Raw genomic sequence first — 21152 nt, 5'->3', positions numbered from 1 at the left:
TTAATGTGTAGTTATACTTTTGTATATAAGTGGGTAACAGAGTGCTTTATTCTCTGGCCTGGATTTATGACCAAGTTGAATGACGTAAAATCCACTACAAAAAGGTTCAGTAACAAACACCCTAATAGGTCATAATTTGCCTGGGGGAAAAAAGCTGTAAATTCAATAAGCTAAGAAGAGCCAGTAAAATCCAGAGGCAAGTAAGACTCCGTAGACACCCAGGGACAGGTTGACAAATGACAGAGATAAAAACGAGAGCCAAAGAGCTGCGATACTAAAGAGCAGACAGCCATTATTCTTCCTCTCTGTAACTACACAAACAAATGGAACCCTTTCCAAAAGCCCAGAGACATCTAAATAAAGAGCAAAAGCGATCTTTTAACATTATGAATCATATGCTGATATTACAGGAATGTAAACTTAATTCACGCTTGACTACACAAATAATTCAGTCACTTCGGGCGAAAGCAAAACCATCAGCCGCAGTTCAGGTCATGCACTGATAATAAATTAAAACTTTATTTCAATTACTCACTGCTCAATACACAGCCAGCGAGAATCTGGTGTATCCCACTAAAGAAGTTTTCAACCTTTCTAAATAAAAGGAACTGAAACATAACAATGAGGCAGATCATTAACATCTAATTAAAGTATTTTTTCCATTTGCTCATTCATGGACCATTGTTAATTCCCTTCATATTGACATCCTGGTTAATCTGTAATGAAATTATTTCCCTGCGGATAGTCATCCGCAAACACAACAAAGTGTCAGTGTATTGACTGGGCATGAATTAACTGTAAAAATCTTATTAACCCCAAACACGGTTTTTGATATTCAGTCACCACATGCTGTTTGTAGTCAGCCATCAATCAAGTACTTCGTATCTCGCTGCTCGTACGACACTATCTGGACTGTAGATTGTAAGGAAGTGCACATCTGCCTCGCTTCATAGACAATACATTTACACTGTCAGCGCTCCTAATGAGATTATACAAAACCCTCTTAATCTGCATTTCCTTGTCTGATTTGACAAATAATGCGCCGTCCTATCAGACTTTGTAGAATATGAGAAGCCAAGCAGGAGAGAGATTATAAAGCTTTTGGGTTAATCCTAATGTTGGCTTTCTTAAGGGTGCTCACTGTACTCATCTGAGAGGAGAGAGAAAAACCATATAATCTTCTCTTCCACTCCTCAATTACTCCTCTCTGCAGGAACTTCTTAAATCCACAGCGAGTTATCAAAATTTTTATCCAAGAGACCAAAAAAAAGGAGAACTAGAGCAATGTAAAGAAAGCCAGAGAAGAAAAAATATAAAAGAGAAATAAACACCGCACACAAGAATAAACAAGAGAAAAGGAGTTTGAAATCTCTAGCAAATGTTTTCATGACTGCTTAATATCTCCCTTGATCTTTAAAATTTCTAAAATACTTGTTTTACCATTTTAAAAAATACATCTTTCATTTAATGTCAAATAAATAAATCATAAAATGTTCTCAACATTTAGAAATTAAACAAAACATTGAATAGCTTTTTACATATTATATTTATACATACAGTAAAATGATATTTTATAATTTAGTCATTAATAATAACATTAAAAACAAACAAAACAATTAACAATTTGAGGTGTTATTTAATTTTTTTATTTATTGAAAGATATTTTGACAGATTTATTCAAAGACAAATGTATTATAATATTCCAATCACAGTCCTATATATGCTGTTACTATAATAGATCAAAGTAGGCTAGCTGAAAGGTCTCTGATCCACAATTTAATTTAAGCGTATTTGGTCGGCATATATTTAAATGAAATGCTATAATGAATATTTTTCATAATTCATTGATTATTTATTTGATTAAAGTGGTACGAGTGCACAGTTATCATGCAGGTTTCCTAGCTTTAGATGCTACATTATCAAATAATATAACAGACAAGACATTGTATCAACTTTCTCTGCCTTTTTTCATGCAAAGCCGCTGATCTCAATAAAGGAGATGCTTACTAGATCCAAGCAAAATCACAAATAAAGTAATTTCACTGAATGAGGCACATTATATGGCATGCCTGAGCATCACACCATTTCAATTTAAAAATCATTTTGCTGCAGATCAGCCACAGAGACACCTCGGATGGCAGGCTGCCGCATATTGCCATTTGTATCTTTGATTCCGCCTTCCAAGTTGTGATGCCGTTACATGTCTTATTAGGGCAAATATTTCCTCTGAGCCCCAGTTGGTTGAACCAATCCAGAATATATCCTCCAGCCTGAGGTCTCAGGGGATGCGTCTGATTCCTCAGATGAGCTCGGAGCTGAGAAGAAAGTAATGACTGGTGCAAGGCAGAGTGGGGCCTGATAATAAAAGAGGTTTCTATGGGAATTAGGGCCTGTGTGTCAGGCTGAGCTCTCCCAGGAGTTTCCATGCCTCTGAGATTTCTTTCTTTCCCCTCAGCAGGATGAGGATAAATTGATAATACAGTACAAAAGACAAATGAAATTAATCTTCAAGCCGGCCGATGGCGATTGAGATTACACTTATTTTTAAAACAGCATTGATAAGTGGGCTAGCAGAGTAATGGCCTTGGTATTCGTACAATGTAGGTGTTTGTACATAAACTGAGGTTCTAGAACACATGCGTTTAGATACAATAGATAGTGACATGTACAATGTATTGATATGTCTAAAGTGTACTGTATGTACAGTATGTACAAAGGTGCAAATGTTTAATATTTTCCAATAGGTTGATTTGATTTGATTTATAAAAAATAACACAATTTAAAGAGCAATGTAATAGTTCATCAAGGCTGCATTCATTTTATTAAAAATATAGTAAAAATAGGAATATTTTGAAATATTATTATAAAATGATTATTACAAATTGAGTTTACAGTGTCACTTTATCCTTTACAAATTATTCTAATATGCTTATTTGGTCCCTTAATGCATTCTTTCTAAATTTACAAGTGTTAATTTCTTAACTAGAATCACTTACTGACCTCAAACATCAAATCTCAAATCAAAAATCAAATGAACACATTTACTGAAAAACAAATTACCTAAAAAAAGTTTTAAATTAAAATGAATGGCCTAACATCTAAATTAAATTAATTTAATCAAGAAAAAAGTAACTTTTTTAATGCCAAAATTTTATTTTAAATCACTGAATCAAACTAAATACATTAGGCTACACAAACAAATATAAATTTAAGGGATGAGCAGGAAGTAATAGCTCCTTAAGGTAACAATTTCAGTTTACCACTTTTCACAGTAGAGAGTGCAACCTTTACATTTTTAATCCCATCTGGATTTCATTCATAAGTAAATCTGGCATTTTTAATCTTTATCCTTTTTTATCTTTATCCTTTTTAATCTTCCATAATTTACTACTAATAAACAACAGCCAGGATATAGGTTTGTTTCTGAGTACTAAACTTACTCACCTGTCATGTTCAGTTCAGACCAGTTTTCAGAAGATTCGTAAAGATTGTATGTTTTTAAGTGTTTACATTTTAGATGCTTTCAATATGTTGACATTGTACAATTCAGTGCTTATCCAAACATAACATTAATAAATGTCCACGGATGAGGATGAGATCACCCCAGGGAAAAAGGAAAATAGCGAATGAAAAAAAGGACTGGGGAGCTGAGTAAAATGCAGAGGATGAGAGGGATGTGTTTAGTTAACTCAAGGTGAATCTGTGTGTGTGTGTAGATATTGGTGAGAGTGTGGGATCTAATTAAAGTGGTAAATGTGCTGAGCTATTTGTGTGTTCTTTCCACTGAGAATCTGTCAGGCTGGGGGAACGCAGCCCGTGTAGACACGATAAGCCCTGGTTTCTCTCATTGATTTTGTGTCTGGGGCTCTGGCCGAGGGGGACGTACCTGAGAAGCCACTATGGCAGACACATATGAATCCCCCAGGTTTGTTGATGCACACAGAGTCATGGAGGCAGGGGGAATCTTCACATTCGTTTATGTCCAGGTTGCAAAGCGTTCCAAAATATCCGGGGACACAGCTACACTGGAAACTGGAAATGCACAAAAATAACATTATTAGCCAAATCTTCCTTTTAAAATCCTTTGCTGTGACACAGATGTCTGCCAAACAAAATGGTGCAATATCTGCATGGAGTGTTTTTAGGAAAACTGACACACAGGGAAAGGTCTGATTGACAGCAAAAGATCTAAAGTGTGTCTGTTAATCATGACTTCGGCTGCTGCTATCATCGGACAAAATAACTGACTAGCTGACTGGGTTTCAGATATGCTGTCACCTGTCTAATCAGTGAGGACTTGGACAGTTCAGTGGTTTTGTACCATATAGTCACACTTTAATAGGGCATTTGGTTTCCCGCTGTTTTTACTGGCTTTTTTTGTTCACTTGAGTGTTCTGCTGGGCTTAGTACATTAAGCCTTTAAAGTGATTTTTCCTCAATCTTTAGAAATAAAAGTGTTTGATGCACTATTAAAAAAGTATGCTATAACTTTAAGATCTCCATTTACTGAACCATGCTGGCCCTTTTCTATCAACAATGGCTGGAATTTACTTTGGTAAATAATTACATATACATTATATATAAACAACACCATATTTTTTTAACGATTCTTTTACATTTATCTATTTAGTGGACACTTTTCTCCAAAGCGACTTACAATTGAGGAATACAAGTGATTCATCACAGGAAGTGCTCGTAATACAAAGTTTCAGACATTGTTCAGATTAGTACAAGTACTAAACAGGGGACTTAAGAAAAGAGAAAGCAAAGTTTTCAGCTGTCGTCATTCAGCATTCTGGATGGGGCTGGGAAGATCATTCCACCAGCCAGGAACGGTGAATGAAAATATTCTGGAAAGTGATTTTGTGCCTCTCTGTGATGATATCACGAGGCATCACTCAATTGTAGAGCTCAAGCTTCTGGAGGGGATGAAGATTCATAAGAGTGAGAGGAAGGAGGGTGCTGAGCCTGTGACTGTTCTATATGTATGCATCAATGTCTTGAACTTGATGCGAGCTGAAACCCGTAGCCAGTGATAAAGAGATCTGTGATGTGGGCCATTTTGGGCTTGTTGTAGATCAGTCAAGCTGCTGCATTCTGAATCAAAAAAATAGCCTTTGAGTGTTCTTTCAAAATATAGGACAGCATCACCTATATCAGATCTGACAGCACAATGCAACCCAAGTATAGAAAAACACTGTTAATGGCTGTTTACATGAAACACGTACTGGGTCTATATCAGGGATTCAGAAACTTTTCCCAAACCTTTGACCTAAAATATTTATGTTTTATGCAGGAACAATAAAAAAAAATCTTTCTAGTAAGTATTTAAGTTTGGTTTTATTTTAAAGTTTTACTTTTTTTTCTTGTAGTTTTATATAATTATTTACTTTATCAACTCCTGCAGTTCCTTGGGGGGATTGGGGGACATGATTTATATAAACATGAGCTAGACACCATGACAGGTTAAATCCAGGTTATGATACAGAACCAGAAAGAATGTGAAAAATGAGCATGGGAAACAATTAGCATTTTGGGTGAAATTAAACAGAGGGGGAAAAAGATGAATGCCAATATCCAATTAAAAATCCTGCCGCAGAGCAATATAACTGTATTTCACATTTTTAAGAGCCCTTGGGTACAAATTGGGCACAAGTAAGACATTTACTTCAATATGATTAAATATTATCTATGTACAGTTTATGTTGCTTGCAAAAATATTCTGTAGGAATACATGATTATTTTAAAAGTTTATCAATGTTTTTTTTGCAACAAGATGATGTAGTTACGATATCTACCAGCAGGGGCATTCTAGACCATGCAAACCAGCCAAACATTGACCTCCTTGACTCTGAACAACATCCTGCATGCTGTAGCCTACAAAGGATCTCAAAGCAAACATCTGTAAACTACATACAGACACATCGGATTCTGACAGGTCAAGGTAAAAGAGCTCCGCTGAGAACGATCTCCTCTAAAGCAAGCCCTGCCACTTCAAAAGTGCACTTGTTTGGAAGAGAGTAAGTTGTGAGCCAACGGAAACACCTGAAGTGAAATCCATCGCTGAGAGTAGATGATCACAGGGGAGCCCGTACATGATAGGAGACAAAGTGGAGACAAACCATTTAGGACTCAAATTGGCCTCGGGATTCCTCTGCCCATATGTCGGAATGAACCAAGGGCGGCCCTGGGGTGCCCATTAAAGTACAACGAGGAGAAGATCTAGTAGAGGAAAGCCAATATAGAGGCGTGATGCGAACCTGCTGACCTATTCACACTTGTGTTTAGTCCAGCAGCTTATATATGTCAAGGATGAAAAAGGACCTTCATTATAAGCCGAAGCACTTTAGACAATAATACCAGCATCTCTCAAACGTGTCTCATTTCTAGACCATCTAGTAAAAACAAACAATTCAGACAGGATACTTGGGCTCCTATATCATAATCAGTTTAAGGGGGTTTTGGTACAGAGTGGAAAAAGTGCAATGTGGTGTTGCCATGGTACTAACCCGTTCACAAGGTCTTTGCAAACACCACCGTTCTGGCAGGGGTTGGATGCACACTCATTGATGTCTTTCTCACAGTGTTGGCCCGAGAAACCTGGCTTGCAGAAACAGCTGCACAGAGATGACAAAAGGTGGATTGGTTTACAGTTGTGAGAAAAAAAAAAAAAAAACCTTTATCTGGAGTTACGTGACCAAAATGTTTTATATTTTATATTGCAAGACCTACAAGACATGATGATAATAAACTATTTAAATTGTTGTTCATATAATAATAATAAAAACGTACAATTCAACCATATATTCAGTTTATTTCAATAAAAGAAACCTTTTGTTATTTCCGGTTTTGAAAAGTTTGATATTTTAGCCAATATATTAAGACATAGACTACTGTTTAGAAGTTTGGGGTCTGTAATTTAAATATTTTTTAAATAAGTATTTTATGTTTTATATTTATGTTTATCAGGGCTGACCTCATCAGTCAGTAAAAGTGGCAATATTCTGAAAAATGATTGCAATTTTTATTAAAATATTAAAATAATAGTTTTCTAGCTTAATATAATTTCAAAATGTAATTTATTCTTGTGATGGTAAAGCTGAATTTTAAGAAGCCCTTACTCCAGTCTTCAGTGTCTTATGATCATTCTGAAATCATTATATTATTTGGTACTTAACACATATTTGTTATTATCATTAGCACTAAACACAGTTCATAAAACAGTTAATATTTTTGTGGAAATTGTGATAATTATTTTCAGGATTCTTTAAAGAATAGAAAGGTAAAATGAACAGCATTTATTTGAAATAGAAATCTTCTGTAACATTATAAATGTTTTTTATTGTCACATTAGATCAACATAAGGCATGCTAGCTGAATAAAAATAGTAATTTAAAAAACATATATAATATACATAAATAAATAAATGGCTGTCATGTGGAGTTCCCAACGAACTAGAAGTGGAAAAAATAGAGATGTGGCATACAAGCCAAAAATGGACCTTTCTGATAAATATACAGTATTATGTCTGGAAAATAGCAAAATTCAACTGCTATACACAAAGTAAATGGGCTGCTTTAGGTAGAACAACAATTGAAATGCAAAAACAGAAGTCAAGTCAGAATTTGACCTCAAGTCAAATAAATGTGGAGCCAGGAGCTGAAATGAGAAATATTACAAAATATTCTTTACATATTCTTTACATATTTTTTTAAAGAATTTAAATTTAAATAGTTTTTTTATTTGGTATTATTTTATTTGGTATTATATTATTAAATTTAAATGTATTTTTTATGAATAAATAAACAAATATTTATACATATTTTATAATAAATAATAACATAATTATTGCAAATAATAATGAATTATGATAATATATATATATATATATATATATATATATATATATTTTTTTTTTTTTTTTTTGAGCAAGATCATACTATATTTTATAAGCAATTCTTGCAGAGATATATTCAGGACAGATATTTCAACAACTCACTGTATGTTGATATTATCTTGTGAGGTCTTAAAGGGATAGTTCACCCAACAATATTAAATAAATTCTGTCACTATGTTGTTTTGACTGTTTGCACATTCTGTTGGATTTATATGGTGTTGTTTGTTCTTTTTAGAACTAGACAGATGTGATCACTGTGAACCATCATTTTATGGAGGAAAAAAGTTACATAAAGGCTTATCTTGTGTTCCAAGCAATAAGAACTGTAACTCCATACAGGTTTAAAAATACACTGGAGGTGACTTATTAATGACAGGATTTTAATTTTTGGGTGAACTGTCCCATCAACACAAAACAGTGCAAGACTATATATCTACATATCTGCTGAAAGACAAACAAACACAATGGAGAATGAAAATTAGAAATAAAAAGCAAAAAGACCTGTATCTGTTGACCCCATCCACACAATGGCCTTGGTTCTGACAAGGTCTTGAGACACAGTCATCGCTATCAATTTCACAGCGAGTTCCCTCAAACCCTGCAAGACAGATGAGAAGGTCATGGATCAGTAAGTCTCACTGCTCCCTGAAAGCGTTAGGATCAATGATAACAAAGGCCCTTGGTAAATGGCATCTTAATGGAACTGTGCACCTCCCTATAGCTCATCTCATCTGCCAGGCCTCACACTCCTAGCGTCTCCTCCGAGGACTCTAGCGGCTCTAATAATACCTCAGTGCCTCCACAGATTAGGCTGGGGGCTCATGGTGGAAGTGTGGAGAGGATCTTGTTAGGATGGGGGAGACAGAAGGAGGTGAAGTTCAGGGGCCTCTTTGCTTGTGTTCATTATGAGGATGAAGGGGAGGAGGGGGTGTAATCAGCTCAGGGCTCTTGTTGGGGAAAAGGTCCTGGGAGACGTGAATATTCTGCTTTTTGTAGGAGCGCTGCCACTTTAAACTCATCCTCTGCTCAGCAAGATGCTTTGTCCCTGAGAAATGCTTTAGAGTCAACATAAAATCAAAACTGACCTTTTTACTTTAATATTTTCTCCTATTGTGCAGGAAAAAAGTATTTGTACTGAAACCTTAAATTGACATTTTATAACTTGTTTCTTCCTCTGAAACAACTTTCCTTTTCAGGTTATGTCACTTACAGTAGACCATACAGGCTATTGGATGATATATCAGAAATATTTTTTCTATTAAACGATTAAGATTAAAGCAATCCTTTAGAAATCATTTTAATATGGTTTGATTTGATTTAATATGATTTGGAGCTTAAGAATCATTTCGTATTATTATCAATTTTGAAAACAGTTGAGCTGCTTAATATTTTCATGGATTGTGCAATAATTTATTTTCCCAGGATTCTTTGACTACAATAGAATAGAGAAAAAAAAAAAACATTATATACTTGCAACATTATAAACAGATTTATTGTCACTTTTGAAACAGTTTATAATATCTTTTCTGAATAAAACTATTAATTTATTGTAAAAATATATACTAACTTTTAACACACACACACACACACACACACACACACACACACACACACACACACACACACACACACACACACACACACATTATATATATATATACATATATATATATATATATATATATATATATATAGAATTGATATTATACTATAGCTATTGTTTTGGTAATTCTTGCACTGGATTTTTTTTTCCAGAGTTTCCATTTTTTGATTTCCAGAGTTGGCTGATTTGAACGGGCATAAACCCCCAATTTCATTTCACATATCATCCTTCCATTCTAGCAAAAACAACTGAGAACTGGGTCTCTGCCATTATGGATGCACAGTACAGTACAATATCTGATGGATTATATACAGCTGGCACTGGCCCATGATGAACTGTCAATCATAATGTCTCTATAGGGGGACAATTTGGAGTGTCAACATTAATGCATCTGCCGCAAGAACACACAGTGAGAGTGGAGTTTCCTCACTGTCAAAACATAGCGCAAGATACCTGTGGCTTGCACAAATGTTCCATCATTCTTTCCCAGCATCCTCTGCGTACCCCACAAAGCCGTGCAGGTAATCCCTGGGACAACTCATCCTTCCAAAGTAAATATGAGACTAGTTTGAAATTTAGCCATATCAACACAGCCATGTGTCTTGGTGTTTGAAGTTCACTGTTAGTCTTAAGACATTGAGAAACAAGTAAGTCTGAAAACAAATAAAATCTGCATTACAAGAGTGTACACGATTATACAATAAAAATCCAATATAGCTGGTCCCACATTGTCATATCTATATTTGCATTTATAAATAAATAAAAAATACAAAATAATAATATATGAAATTTATTTAGAAAAAAAATTTAACATGACCAAGAAAGTGACATGACATTCAGCCAAGTATGGTGACCCATACTCAGAATTTGTGCTCTGCCTTTAACCCATCCAAAGTGCACACACACAGAGCAGTGGACACACACAAACTGTGAACAGCCATTTATGCTGCGGCGTCTGGGGAGCAGTTGGGGTTTCGGTGCCTTGCTCAAGGGTACCTCAGTCATGGTATTGCCGGCCTGAGATTCAAACCCACAACCCTAAGGTTAGGAGTCAAACTCTCTAACCACTAGGCCACGACTTCCCCATAAATTCCCCAAGAATTGTTGGTCAATGTAAGTTGTACTATGCACAAACAAGCATATTCTTTAAATTTTAAACCAGAGTCTTTAACTAGCTTGATAATTTTATCAAGGTGAACAACAGTCATTCCTATTATTAACAATCTTTATAAATAACTAAGATTTATGAAAGCCGTCATCAACAGCATACTGGTAATTAGCCTTGGCCCATGATCATCAATCTGAAAGACATGAGCAAAATAGGGCCAAAGCTAAATATTTATAATAACCGGTGAGTGTACACGAAGCAGGATGCACAAAGTGAGAGATTCCAGCTCAAAGGCTAATTGTGATGAAACGCACACACAAATTATTTATCTAAATATAATTAAAGGATAAATGTGTTTGACTTAAAGAAACTCTAGTTAACCTTCTGCATTGTTCACAGTTCTGAAGTACGTAGGCTCTTCCTGGCCTGGGAAAGCTTTGACAAGTTAGACAGTTCTTAGATGCCATTATATTTTTCCCTTAGCCTATTATTTCAAACTATTATTAATTGCGTATTCAAGACTGGACTTATTCAGTAGCTCTGTTCTAAAACATAGTAAGCTTCCTCACTTCTAGGGCAACATACTAACTGAAATAGAACCTCATAAGTGACAGATTTGAAACATTTTTCAATTAACTCTGTGTTACACAAATAGCACTAAAGAAGAAAACACTCAAGACTCAACTCACAATTGATTTCAATATACTGTAGGGACGCACAGTATTATCTGAACATGATCAGAATCAGCTGATATAGGCTTAAAATGTAAAAATTAACCCTATATGAAATACTGTCGATATGCCTAGCCGATAAGACAGATAACTCAAATGGGCTCAAAGAGCGATTATTCCTGAAGTAAACTTTAGCATGTAGGCCTGTTTGTAATAAAATTGGAACTTAATTTAAAATCTGTGTTTTTAGAACACTGTCATGGGTGAGACATTGAAAAATAAGGACATGAGCGCAATGGTCAGATACATCCTAGCTCATTTACAAAAAATAAAAAATAAAAAAATAGCACAGTAAAGTGTGTGAACGACCCTTTATGAACTTTTAAGTGGGAAAGAAGCTACAAACTACCCCAGTGACAAGCTGTTGTACTTCTTATAAAGGTACTATTATTTTTTCTTCTGAGAATGTAGTTTCACATTGGCATATTGATAAGCAAATAAGCATAATATTATGCATCCCTTTTTTACAAAAAAAAATTCTGAGACAATTTATCGTGCGATTATCTGTCCTACGAAACATACATATAATGGCTATAAGAAGGTGTCTTAGGAGACAACATAATTAATGTGCCAAACTTTTTGACCAGTATTCACATTGATGTGATGCCATTAAATGTTGCCGAAGTAGGTGCAGGCTCACAGAATAAGGTGATTCATTCAGTGCCATTTCTTAGATCTAGCTTTCTCAATAATGGATGCCAAATTCCCAGACCTTTTGCAGTGGTGTCCTACATGTAGCATATGCTCACTTAACATACATGATTCATAGCAGCCATATATACAGCAGGCTAAAGCTCTGCAGGAAGAAACCTATTAGGTAAATTCACTCGTACAAATATCCAATTCTTACAGATATCCACCTTCCCGGGCTGCAGATTCTTTAGAAACCCCAGCTTTCAGCTATTTTCATGTTTATTAAGCATAAAGCTATCGTTTCATAAAGCTTTAATGTAATGCACCAGTGAAAGGAAGAGAGTGCCATGGCTGCATCAAGGTCAATAAGATGAGACCATCCTGAATGACTTCAGTGCTTGTATTGTTAGAGTCATTTCTGTACTGAATGTCATTGTTTTGTATACACACTGTCTGTTATTCACATTTTCTATGTGATGAAGAATTCACAGTCTCTTTGTGTGTCTGAGGTTGTTCAGGAGAATTGATCAATTCATTGTTGCCATACAATTATAAAGAATGAAGTCATAACTTCTATTTCATTCTTCACAGAATTTCATTTCGCCACATTGATGTTGATAAAACGGACCACTTCTTATTGAAATTAGCTTGTCACACAAAGAGAAAAATAACAAAAGGATGTATTTGAGACCACACATGTACAGCCACCCATACTTTTCGCAATGCAATGCACTATAGGCAGAGATACAATCATGCAGTGGAAAAGATAAGGCCAACTGCAGAGGGAAGCCATTTACTGACTGGTTAGAATGGGATACAATCTCAAACAAATGTAGACAGGGGTGCAAAACTCTGTATAGGGAGGGTTAAAATGAGAAGAGGGAAGCAAAAAACACACCAGAAAATAAAAAGCTTTTGTTCTGAACGTGGGAATTTGCCCAAAAGCTGAACCACCAACTGCAAATTGAATTGATTCACAGAGAAGGAACGATTGCCATGCGGTATATAGTGTACAGGGTATGCAGGGCTTGATCATTATCTTTGGAGGCCCACTTAATCAAGAAACAGAATACAGATTTTAAATTCATTATGAGGGTTAATGCTGATAAATGCAAAAGGGTGTAAATATTATCTAACATTTGGGGGCGGGGGGTGGAAATATATACATACAATTTTTTAAGAGCAATTTTTGAAGTGGGCATTAATAAATGAATTTAATTAGGTAAATTTTAATTTACCCTTGGTAAATATTAGCAAAGGTGGCTGTGAAAATAAATCTGCATCATTAATTACATTATTACAGTGTCTCACAGTGGATTCGAACCCAGGTCTCTTACACCAAAGGTATGTGTCTTATCCACTGCACCAACACCACCCCTTTATCATGAAATAAGTAATTTCAACACCACCCCTTATTATGAAATAAATGTTTTTCTCTAGTTCATATTAGCCACAATTATTGCAACGCCCTTTTCCCAAGATAACAGCTCTGAGCTCTCCTACAATGCTTGATGAGTTTGAAGAACACTCAGTCAGGCAGTCAGGTTTAGATTTTTTTATCTGTTGGTTTTTGATACGATCCATGATGCCAATATCTGAACAAGATGTCCAGGACCTCCAGCAGAAAAAAACAGGCCCACAACATTAAAGATCCAGCAATACATTTAACTGCGGGTATGGGGTACTATTTATCCCTGTTTGCACCAAACCCATCTGGTGGGTTTTGTTTCATTTTATCTGACCACAGAAGGAAGTCCCATTCGAAGTTCCAATCCTGTCTGACAACTGAATATGCTGGAGTTTGTTTTTGGATGAGTGAAGAGGATTTTTCTTGAAACCTTTCTGAACAACATGTGGTGATATAGGGGCTGTTTGATTTTTTTTTATTATAGGCTATATAGGCAATATCTTTGCCCGATGGTGAAAATGGGGATTTTAAAAGCTTTAGCTATTTTCTTACAGCCACTTTCTATATTGTGAAACTCAACAATCTTGTTCAGCACATCAGAACTATATTCTTTGTTTTTACACTTTGCGATGGATTATTAAGGGAATTTCGGCATTTGTGTCCTTCTATTTATAACACTGTAGAACAGGAAGTCATGGTTGGAGAATTTCATACTCCTAGTCACTCTGGTGTGCTAAAAAATGTAATCATGAATAGGAATATAATTCAGAAATATTTTACTAATAAGAATTTCTAGGGGTGCCAATAATTTTGGCCAACATGCATTGGAGAAAAACATTTATTTCATAATGTTAGTTTCCCCCAATTTTCAATTGTTTTACTTTATTGATAGGTTCGAATTTTGTGAATTCTTTAAATTAAAGATAACAATGCAGATTGATTTTCACAACCACCTCATATTTACCAAGAGTACCAATATTGGTGGTTGGCATTGTAAGTGTACACAGCATGCGTAGATAGCATGGAGACCATGTTTAAATATGATTAAGGTTTATAGGTTCACCACACAGTCATATTAAAATTATTAAATTATTTTGCGTCTGTGACAAGTGGGGTGGGGCCGAGAGCCCTGGGAACGGAGCGAGGTTGGTGAAGTAAATGATAATGAGCGAGTCCAACGGAGGAGCTCCGGAAGAATAAAAGGAGGAGTAAAGGACGAGAGGGAACCAGGACTGGACTATTTGTGTTGTTGCTGTTTTGTTATGTTTTATGTGGCAGTCGTCCGTGAGGGGCTGCCAATTTTACTTTCGTTTTGTGTTTGTTCAATTGATAATTAAAGTTTCATGTTTAAATTTTCGCCGGTTCCCACCTCCTTCTTGCCCGATCTATGAATTTTGTTACAGCATCCTCCACATAGTATTTTAGGTTTTATATGGGATTGAGGATGTATCTTATCAGTAGATCTACAATATTAGCCAAATATCAGTTCACACACAGGCTTATCGTGGTGTTAATTGTAGTGGGTGACTCACTATCCAACAAGCTATGGTATTAACCCTTTCATGCATGATGTCCGCATCTGTGGACAGTTAAATTAACTCCATTTAGGGTTCATTTAACATGGTAATTTTCTCCAAAACACTTGAGGGCAGTGTCAGTAGATTGAGAGCAATATTATATCAGTGGCTACTATCTTGCATTCCAAATATTCATTGCTTGATGACATCATTAATCTAAGATTGCTGAAAGTGATAGCCATGTGCTAAATGGCCCAGGCATATCTGTGAAAAACTTTTATACAAGGAGGTCAATTGATGATATATATATATATTTGTATGTACAGTAAAGCATGATGGATATGTTAGTATTTTATAAACTAAAATTTAGAGTATAATGTAGTTTTTATTCACCAAAAACCAACTGTCCACGTATGTGGACGTCATGTAACAGAGGAGTCAGATTGCAGTATATTTATTCAATTTTTTGAAAAGATGTTTTGAATTGTCTTATATTGTAATAAAACTGGCATTTAACAAATAAATCAACATAAATAATCATTTAGATGGCAACTTTACACATACATATGGAGACAAATTTGCATTTTGTCATCCAAACAGACACAGCATAGGTCAGGAGTCAGTATAGAATAATAGAGAATATCCCAGAGGGATAAGGATAAAAGTATAACTGGTTACAATCAGCAGTGAATGTTTTCCATGATTTGCCCATATTGCTAATAGGTTCCTACAAAATGTGTTTTAGTGTTATTATATTGTAATATTATTGTTTTATTATTGTTGTGTAACTGAGCTGATATTAACAGCATAACGTGCCATTAAAAAACACCCACAATATTTCATATTGTCAACTGTGGCTTTATGTCCCATTTTACGCCTTTGTTGCATGGTGTCCACATACATAGACAGTTAAATGATTTTTAATAAAACAGAATTTTGTAAACATTAAAATGGATTTTAATTTTAGAATCATATTAAAGTAATAAAAATAATTATAAATTTTTTTTTCATGAAAATAAGTTTTTTTATCATGACTAATTTATTAATGATCCAGTATCATCTGTATTAAAGAAAAAGAATTGCTTCATCCAATGTTTAAAACGGATAAAATTGCATTGACAACCACCGGATTAGTTTGTGTTGGTGAGGTAAAGGGGGAAAGCAGGCAGTGGACCAAACCACTCTCACTCTATATATCCGAAATTACCCGGAACAATTGAACCTTGAACTTTTCACAGGAACTTTTTCCCCCCAGACTTGTTGTCAGCTCACCTTGGCTACTTCAATTTTCCTCACTTTATAAGCTGAACAAAGTTATAAACGCAACACTTTTGTTTTTGCCCCCATTTTTCATGAGCTGAACTCAAAGATCTAAGATTCTATGTACACAAAAGGCTTATTTCTCTCAAAAATTGTTCACAAATCTGTCTAAATCTGTGTTAGTGAGCACTTCTCCTTTGCCGAGATAATCCATCGACCTCACAGGTGTGGCATATCAAGATGCTGATATCAAGACAGCATGATTATTGCAAAGGCCACTCTAAAATGTACACTTTTATCACACAGCACAATTCCACAGATGTCGCAAGTTTTGAGGGAGCGTGCAATTGGCATGCTGACTGCAGGAATGTCCTCCAGAGTTATTGCCCATGAATTAAATTTAAAATTTAAAAACTAAACCGGTAATCTGGCAAATGTCAGAAGGACTAGATGAGTCGAGATTGCTCTCGTCGGTAAACATGAGCACTGAACTCCCACTTCCATCTCCGAAATCAGCAAAACACATTTTTAAATACGTGCTGTCTTTTAAGTTTTAAGCAACTACATTCTCGCCTGAAATACCTTTAAAACTACATTTCATGACACAATAACAGTAATATTTTGAAAAGTATCCGAATATTTGGTGGTTGAAATCACAATACTGCATGAACTCAACCAATCAGCATGTTCAGCGCCCAAGTCCCGTCCCCAAAAGTTCTGAACCTTTGAAAAAGTACTACCTCGCGAGCAGGGAGTTTCTGAGAGGCAATTTTTTACCATGAACTTTATTTAGATCCTGGTTCTTGCTGTGGAAACACACAGAGTACCAGCCCAAAGAAACGTGGCTTTGGTGTCTCCAATCTTTTGACTGGTACTTTGTATGTCAGCAGGGGTAATGGGAGCCTTTGAAATGACAAGGATTTGAATCAAAACATACTGAAGCTAAACTGATGTGTCTTTTCTCATGTCGCTCATCATCACAACATCACTCATACAGCTGCTCTGACTGCTTAGTAACTTGCTGCAGTCTCTCTCTCATCATTCACGGCCGCCTGCCCTCAGTTGAGGGGTGTTACTGCCGGCCGTTCCTATTCTTGCTGTACAACTATTTAAAAGCAAGCTTCTGTGTAAACACAAAAGGTTTGTGCCTGCTCATTTGAACAAGAGGCAGGGTGAGATCTTGTGGCTTAGCGCCTGTATCTCAACAAACATTGCATGAAAGCATAATTTGCATGGAGAGATATGTTCCATTTCCTGATGCCACCTACAGTATCTCCCTGCCTCAGCTGAGGCCTTGGTTCATTACTGTGCCAGATACTCAACCAACAAGACTAGTTCAAGAGTAATGATATTAAACTGTAAATAAGAATAGATCAAAGCAAGGACACAGTGTTGAATTTACTGACAGGTCATAAGAATAACACTGCTGGTTAAACATCTCACATTTCACTGCTGGTTATATATGCTCTATATAATCGTGCACGTGATGAATAAAAATCTTAAAAACACTGTTGTATGAATGCTGGGGAGATTCACGGAGGCGCAAGATTAGCATTCAGCTATAAACCTTCAGCCGCGTTAAATTACACAAAGGTCTAATTAAAAGGAAGTTTGACGTGAAAATGTTTTTGTGAAAAAATGTACATTTTGACATTCCAAACCTGTATTCTTTTGTTTTTGGGGGCACAATATATATATATATATATATATATATATATATATATATATATATATATATATATATATATATATATATATATAAACATAAAGGTATACATACAGGTTCAGACACACTCTCTCTGTTTAAATCTAGATTAAAAACGCATCTCTTTCGCCAAGCATTCGAATAATGTATCTCTTAAATTGTGAGTGTAGTTGCATCTGCATTTTTATTCTTTAGCTTGGGTTAAACTAATTTTACTTTGTTGGATCAGCAGCTATGCTAATGATGTCTCTATTTTGTTTCTATGTTTTGCTAGGATTTACACAAGCTCCAGTCTGGATCCAGAACACCTGAGAAGAGATGATGCTGACCCTCAGAGGACCCCAGATGATCCTAACCTTGAATCAACAAACAGAACTAACAATTATTGCTACATGTGTGACTGCATCATATAATTACTATTAATTAATAATATTGATAGTTCATCATCTAGCTGACTACGTCTTGTATTATTATTATTATTTTTATTTTTCTAAAATCCTGTCAAACGTGCACAAACTACTAGCTACTACTAAATATTGTAGAAACATAATTTTCTGTAAAGTTGCTTTGTAACGATTTGTATTGTAAAAAGCGCTATACAAATAAACTTGAATTGAATAAACTTGAATACATGGCTTAAGCAAATGCATTTCTTGTCAAGATTTTTCAGCAGCCATTTTAGTGTCACATGATCCTTCAGATCTCATTCAAATATGCTGATTTGGTGCTCAAGAAACATCAATCATCAATGTTTGAAACTGTTAATGGGTTTGAAATGTTTGAAAACTGCTTAACACTTTTGTGAAAATAATACACCCTTGTTAAATAAAAGTATTAATTTATTTCAACAAAAAAAAATAAAAATAAAAAAAAGACAACAATAATATAATATAATAAAATTTAATTTAATTAAAATTAGTAATGGACAATGATTCTTTTTTTAAATCGTGATTAATCACACGATTGTCTGCAATTAATCGCAATTAATCACATTGTTATGCACAAAACTAATAAGGCAGTGATAAAACTAATAAAAGCAGTGTATTATGTATTATGCACTTTTTTCATTTAAAATTAAGCCTACTGCTAATGTATATGAACAAACATTTGGTTTGCAAACACTTTAAACAAATAAGGTGCTTTTTTACAACAGTATTCCTTTTACATAATAGCAGTTAAAATATTTATTGAAAATCTTAACTTATAACATTAATGCAGGGTTCAGTTACATATAGATCAGTGAGTTTGAGCGCTAACCTCGCCAGAGTGCAGATCTTCTGCATGATTGCCTGAATATTTCTGAGCAGCAAAAGCTATAGATGTGTACAGCAATATACTGTGAGAGGGACGTGTGTGTTACCGCAACCCATATGACTCAAAATAATTAACCACAAAGTTAATAAAACAATGCACTCCACTGTGCTGAGCAAGTGCTTCTCTAATGTCTTCACGTACTATCAGAAAACTTCCTATTTCCGATTTATGAAGTCATGATTACGAGCTTGTTGCATTATTTTTTTGTTAAAAATAACAGTGGATAATGGTTTGTGAATGCTGATGCTCAACCTAAATAATTTGATCCTGTGACCCATGATTGGTCTTTATTTGTATTCAGAGCCATTAAGCAACGGACTTTCATAATAATAATAATAAACAAACCACACACACACAAAAAAAACAGCGTTAACGTGTGATAAAATAATTATCGCATTAATCAATTAGTGCGTTAACACAATAATGATGTGTTAACTTGCCCAGCCATAATATAATATAATATAATATAATATAATATAATATAATATAATATAATATAATATAATATAATATAATATAATATAATATAATATAATATAATATAATATAATATAATATAATATAATATAATATAATATAATATCATTTACAGGTTTAGAGCAACTTGAAGGTGAGCAAACTATGACAATTTGTTGATAAACAAGTCTGCAAAGGATAGACTACTACAAAAAAGGGCAAAGTACAGCAGCTTTGGGGTATAAGTTATTTTTGTAGGAATGCTGGCTGGGTTTCAATCCATGGGTTGTACAATAATACACATTGTATCTGCCAGGCGACCCATATACTAATATATGAAGTGTGGGTTGAGAATGTGAGTCAGAGACTGTGTAGAATGAGAAAGAGATACTGTGTGAGAGAGATAGAAATAAAGAGAAAAAGAGGTGGCATGTGAGCCTACGCACATCTCTAGCTCAGTAATGTATGCAGCAGTGGATAATAATTTCCTATTTCTCTCCCCAAAACATAAATCCACGGATTGCCAAAGAACTCTATTCTCATCCCTCCCCAACATTCTTTTCATTCCTGCCTGATATGTTACTACACCGTCACAAAAAAAAACAAAAAAAAAAAAAACAACTCATATTCACTGACTGGCCTCTCTTATTCCACAAACTTCATTCGTTCAGGATGCCCTCAGTGAAAGAAGGGATGCCAGGCAGGTTTGATCATGCAGGTGCCATCGAAGTGGGTCAGATGTATAACAAGGAAAAAAGCATTTGGCCACATGTTCAAAACAACCAGATGCATTCTAGACAGGGGTGTGCGCACGTTCATCTCATGCTGTAACATGGGCTTTTCTCTCGATGGACTGTTAAAAGTGATGAGTTAGACTTTTTTAGCTTATAATTCAATAATACAGCAGAAGGGTAAACGATTTTAGGGTAGCCACTAGGGATGCAAATTTTATTAAGACTGACTAGCAGAATTATTGCTATTATTAGGGCCCATGCATCATCATTAAAAAAAATCTACAGTTATATCTAGGTTGTGATTTGAAATACTGACTACATACTGGATATGTTGGTTTGCCCAGGACTTTAATTATCTTCAAGTAGTGAAGCTCTTTTAATCATTACTGTACAGGTACATCCGGATACAATGCAATCTTATTTAAAGTACTGCCATTGCAACTAATTATAGTGCCAAAAGCGTTGCTGCCATTGTTGTCACTTGCACACTCATCCCTAGTAACCACACAGTGAGACAGACCTCTGCATTATACAGTTGCATAGCGCTGTGGTATTCACTACTGTTGAATGAGTAATAGCATCTGAATCGCTGTGATCTACTGAATACAAATGTGCAAAATTTCAAGTTAGAGCAATCTGTGCCAGAAATGCAGCAGACATGTATTATGAGTAAGTGATCAGGTCTCAACGAGCATAATAATATCAGGAGGATTTCAAATGACAGATGAGCGTGTACTGTATGTGCATGTGCAATAGAGTACACTTCACTGTGATTAAAGAGATTGT

At 35.1% G+C, this 21152-nt stretch overlaps 1 protein-coding gene across 1 annotated transcript in view; it reads right to left on the bottom strand.

The window, feature by feature from the left end:
- Nucleotides 1–21152, bottom strand: part of eys (eyes shut homolog) — a 209230-nt gene that overhangs the window by 94292 nt on the left and 93786 nt on the right. Inside the window, exons 22-24 of the mRNA XM_059517129.1 lie at nucleotides 8399–8495; nucleotides 6510–6617; nucleotides 3887–4032 (exon numbers count right to left, since the gene is read on the bottom strand). Coding sequence (XP_059373112.1) covers nucleotides 3887–4032; nucleotides 6510–6617; nucleotides 8399–8495 — 351 coding nt within the window. The remainder of the gene's footprint in view (nucleotides 1–3886; nucleotides 4033–6509; nucleotides 6618–8398; nucleotides 8496–21152) is intronic.

Source organism: Carassius carassius, chromosome 30, assembly GCF_963082965.1.
Source record: "Carassius carassius chromosome 30, fCarCar2.1, whole genome shotgun sequence".
Taxonomy (NCBI): domain Eukaryota; kingdom Metazoa; phylum Chordata; class Actinopteri; order Cypriniformes; family Cyprinidae; genus Carassius; species Carassius carassius.
Note: the sequence above shows the minus strand (reverse complement) of the source record. Positions and strands in the feature narration are given on the sequence as shown.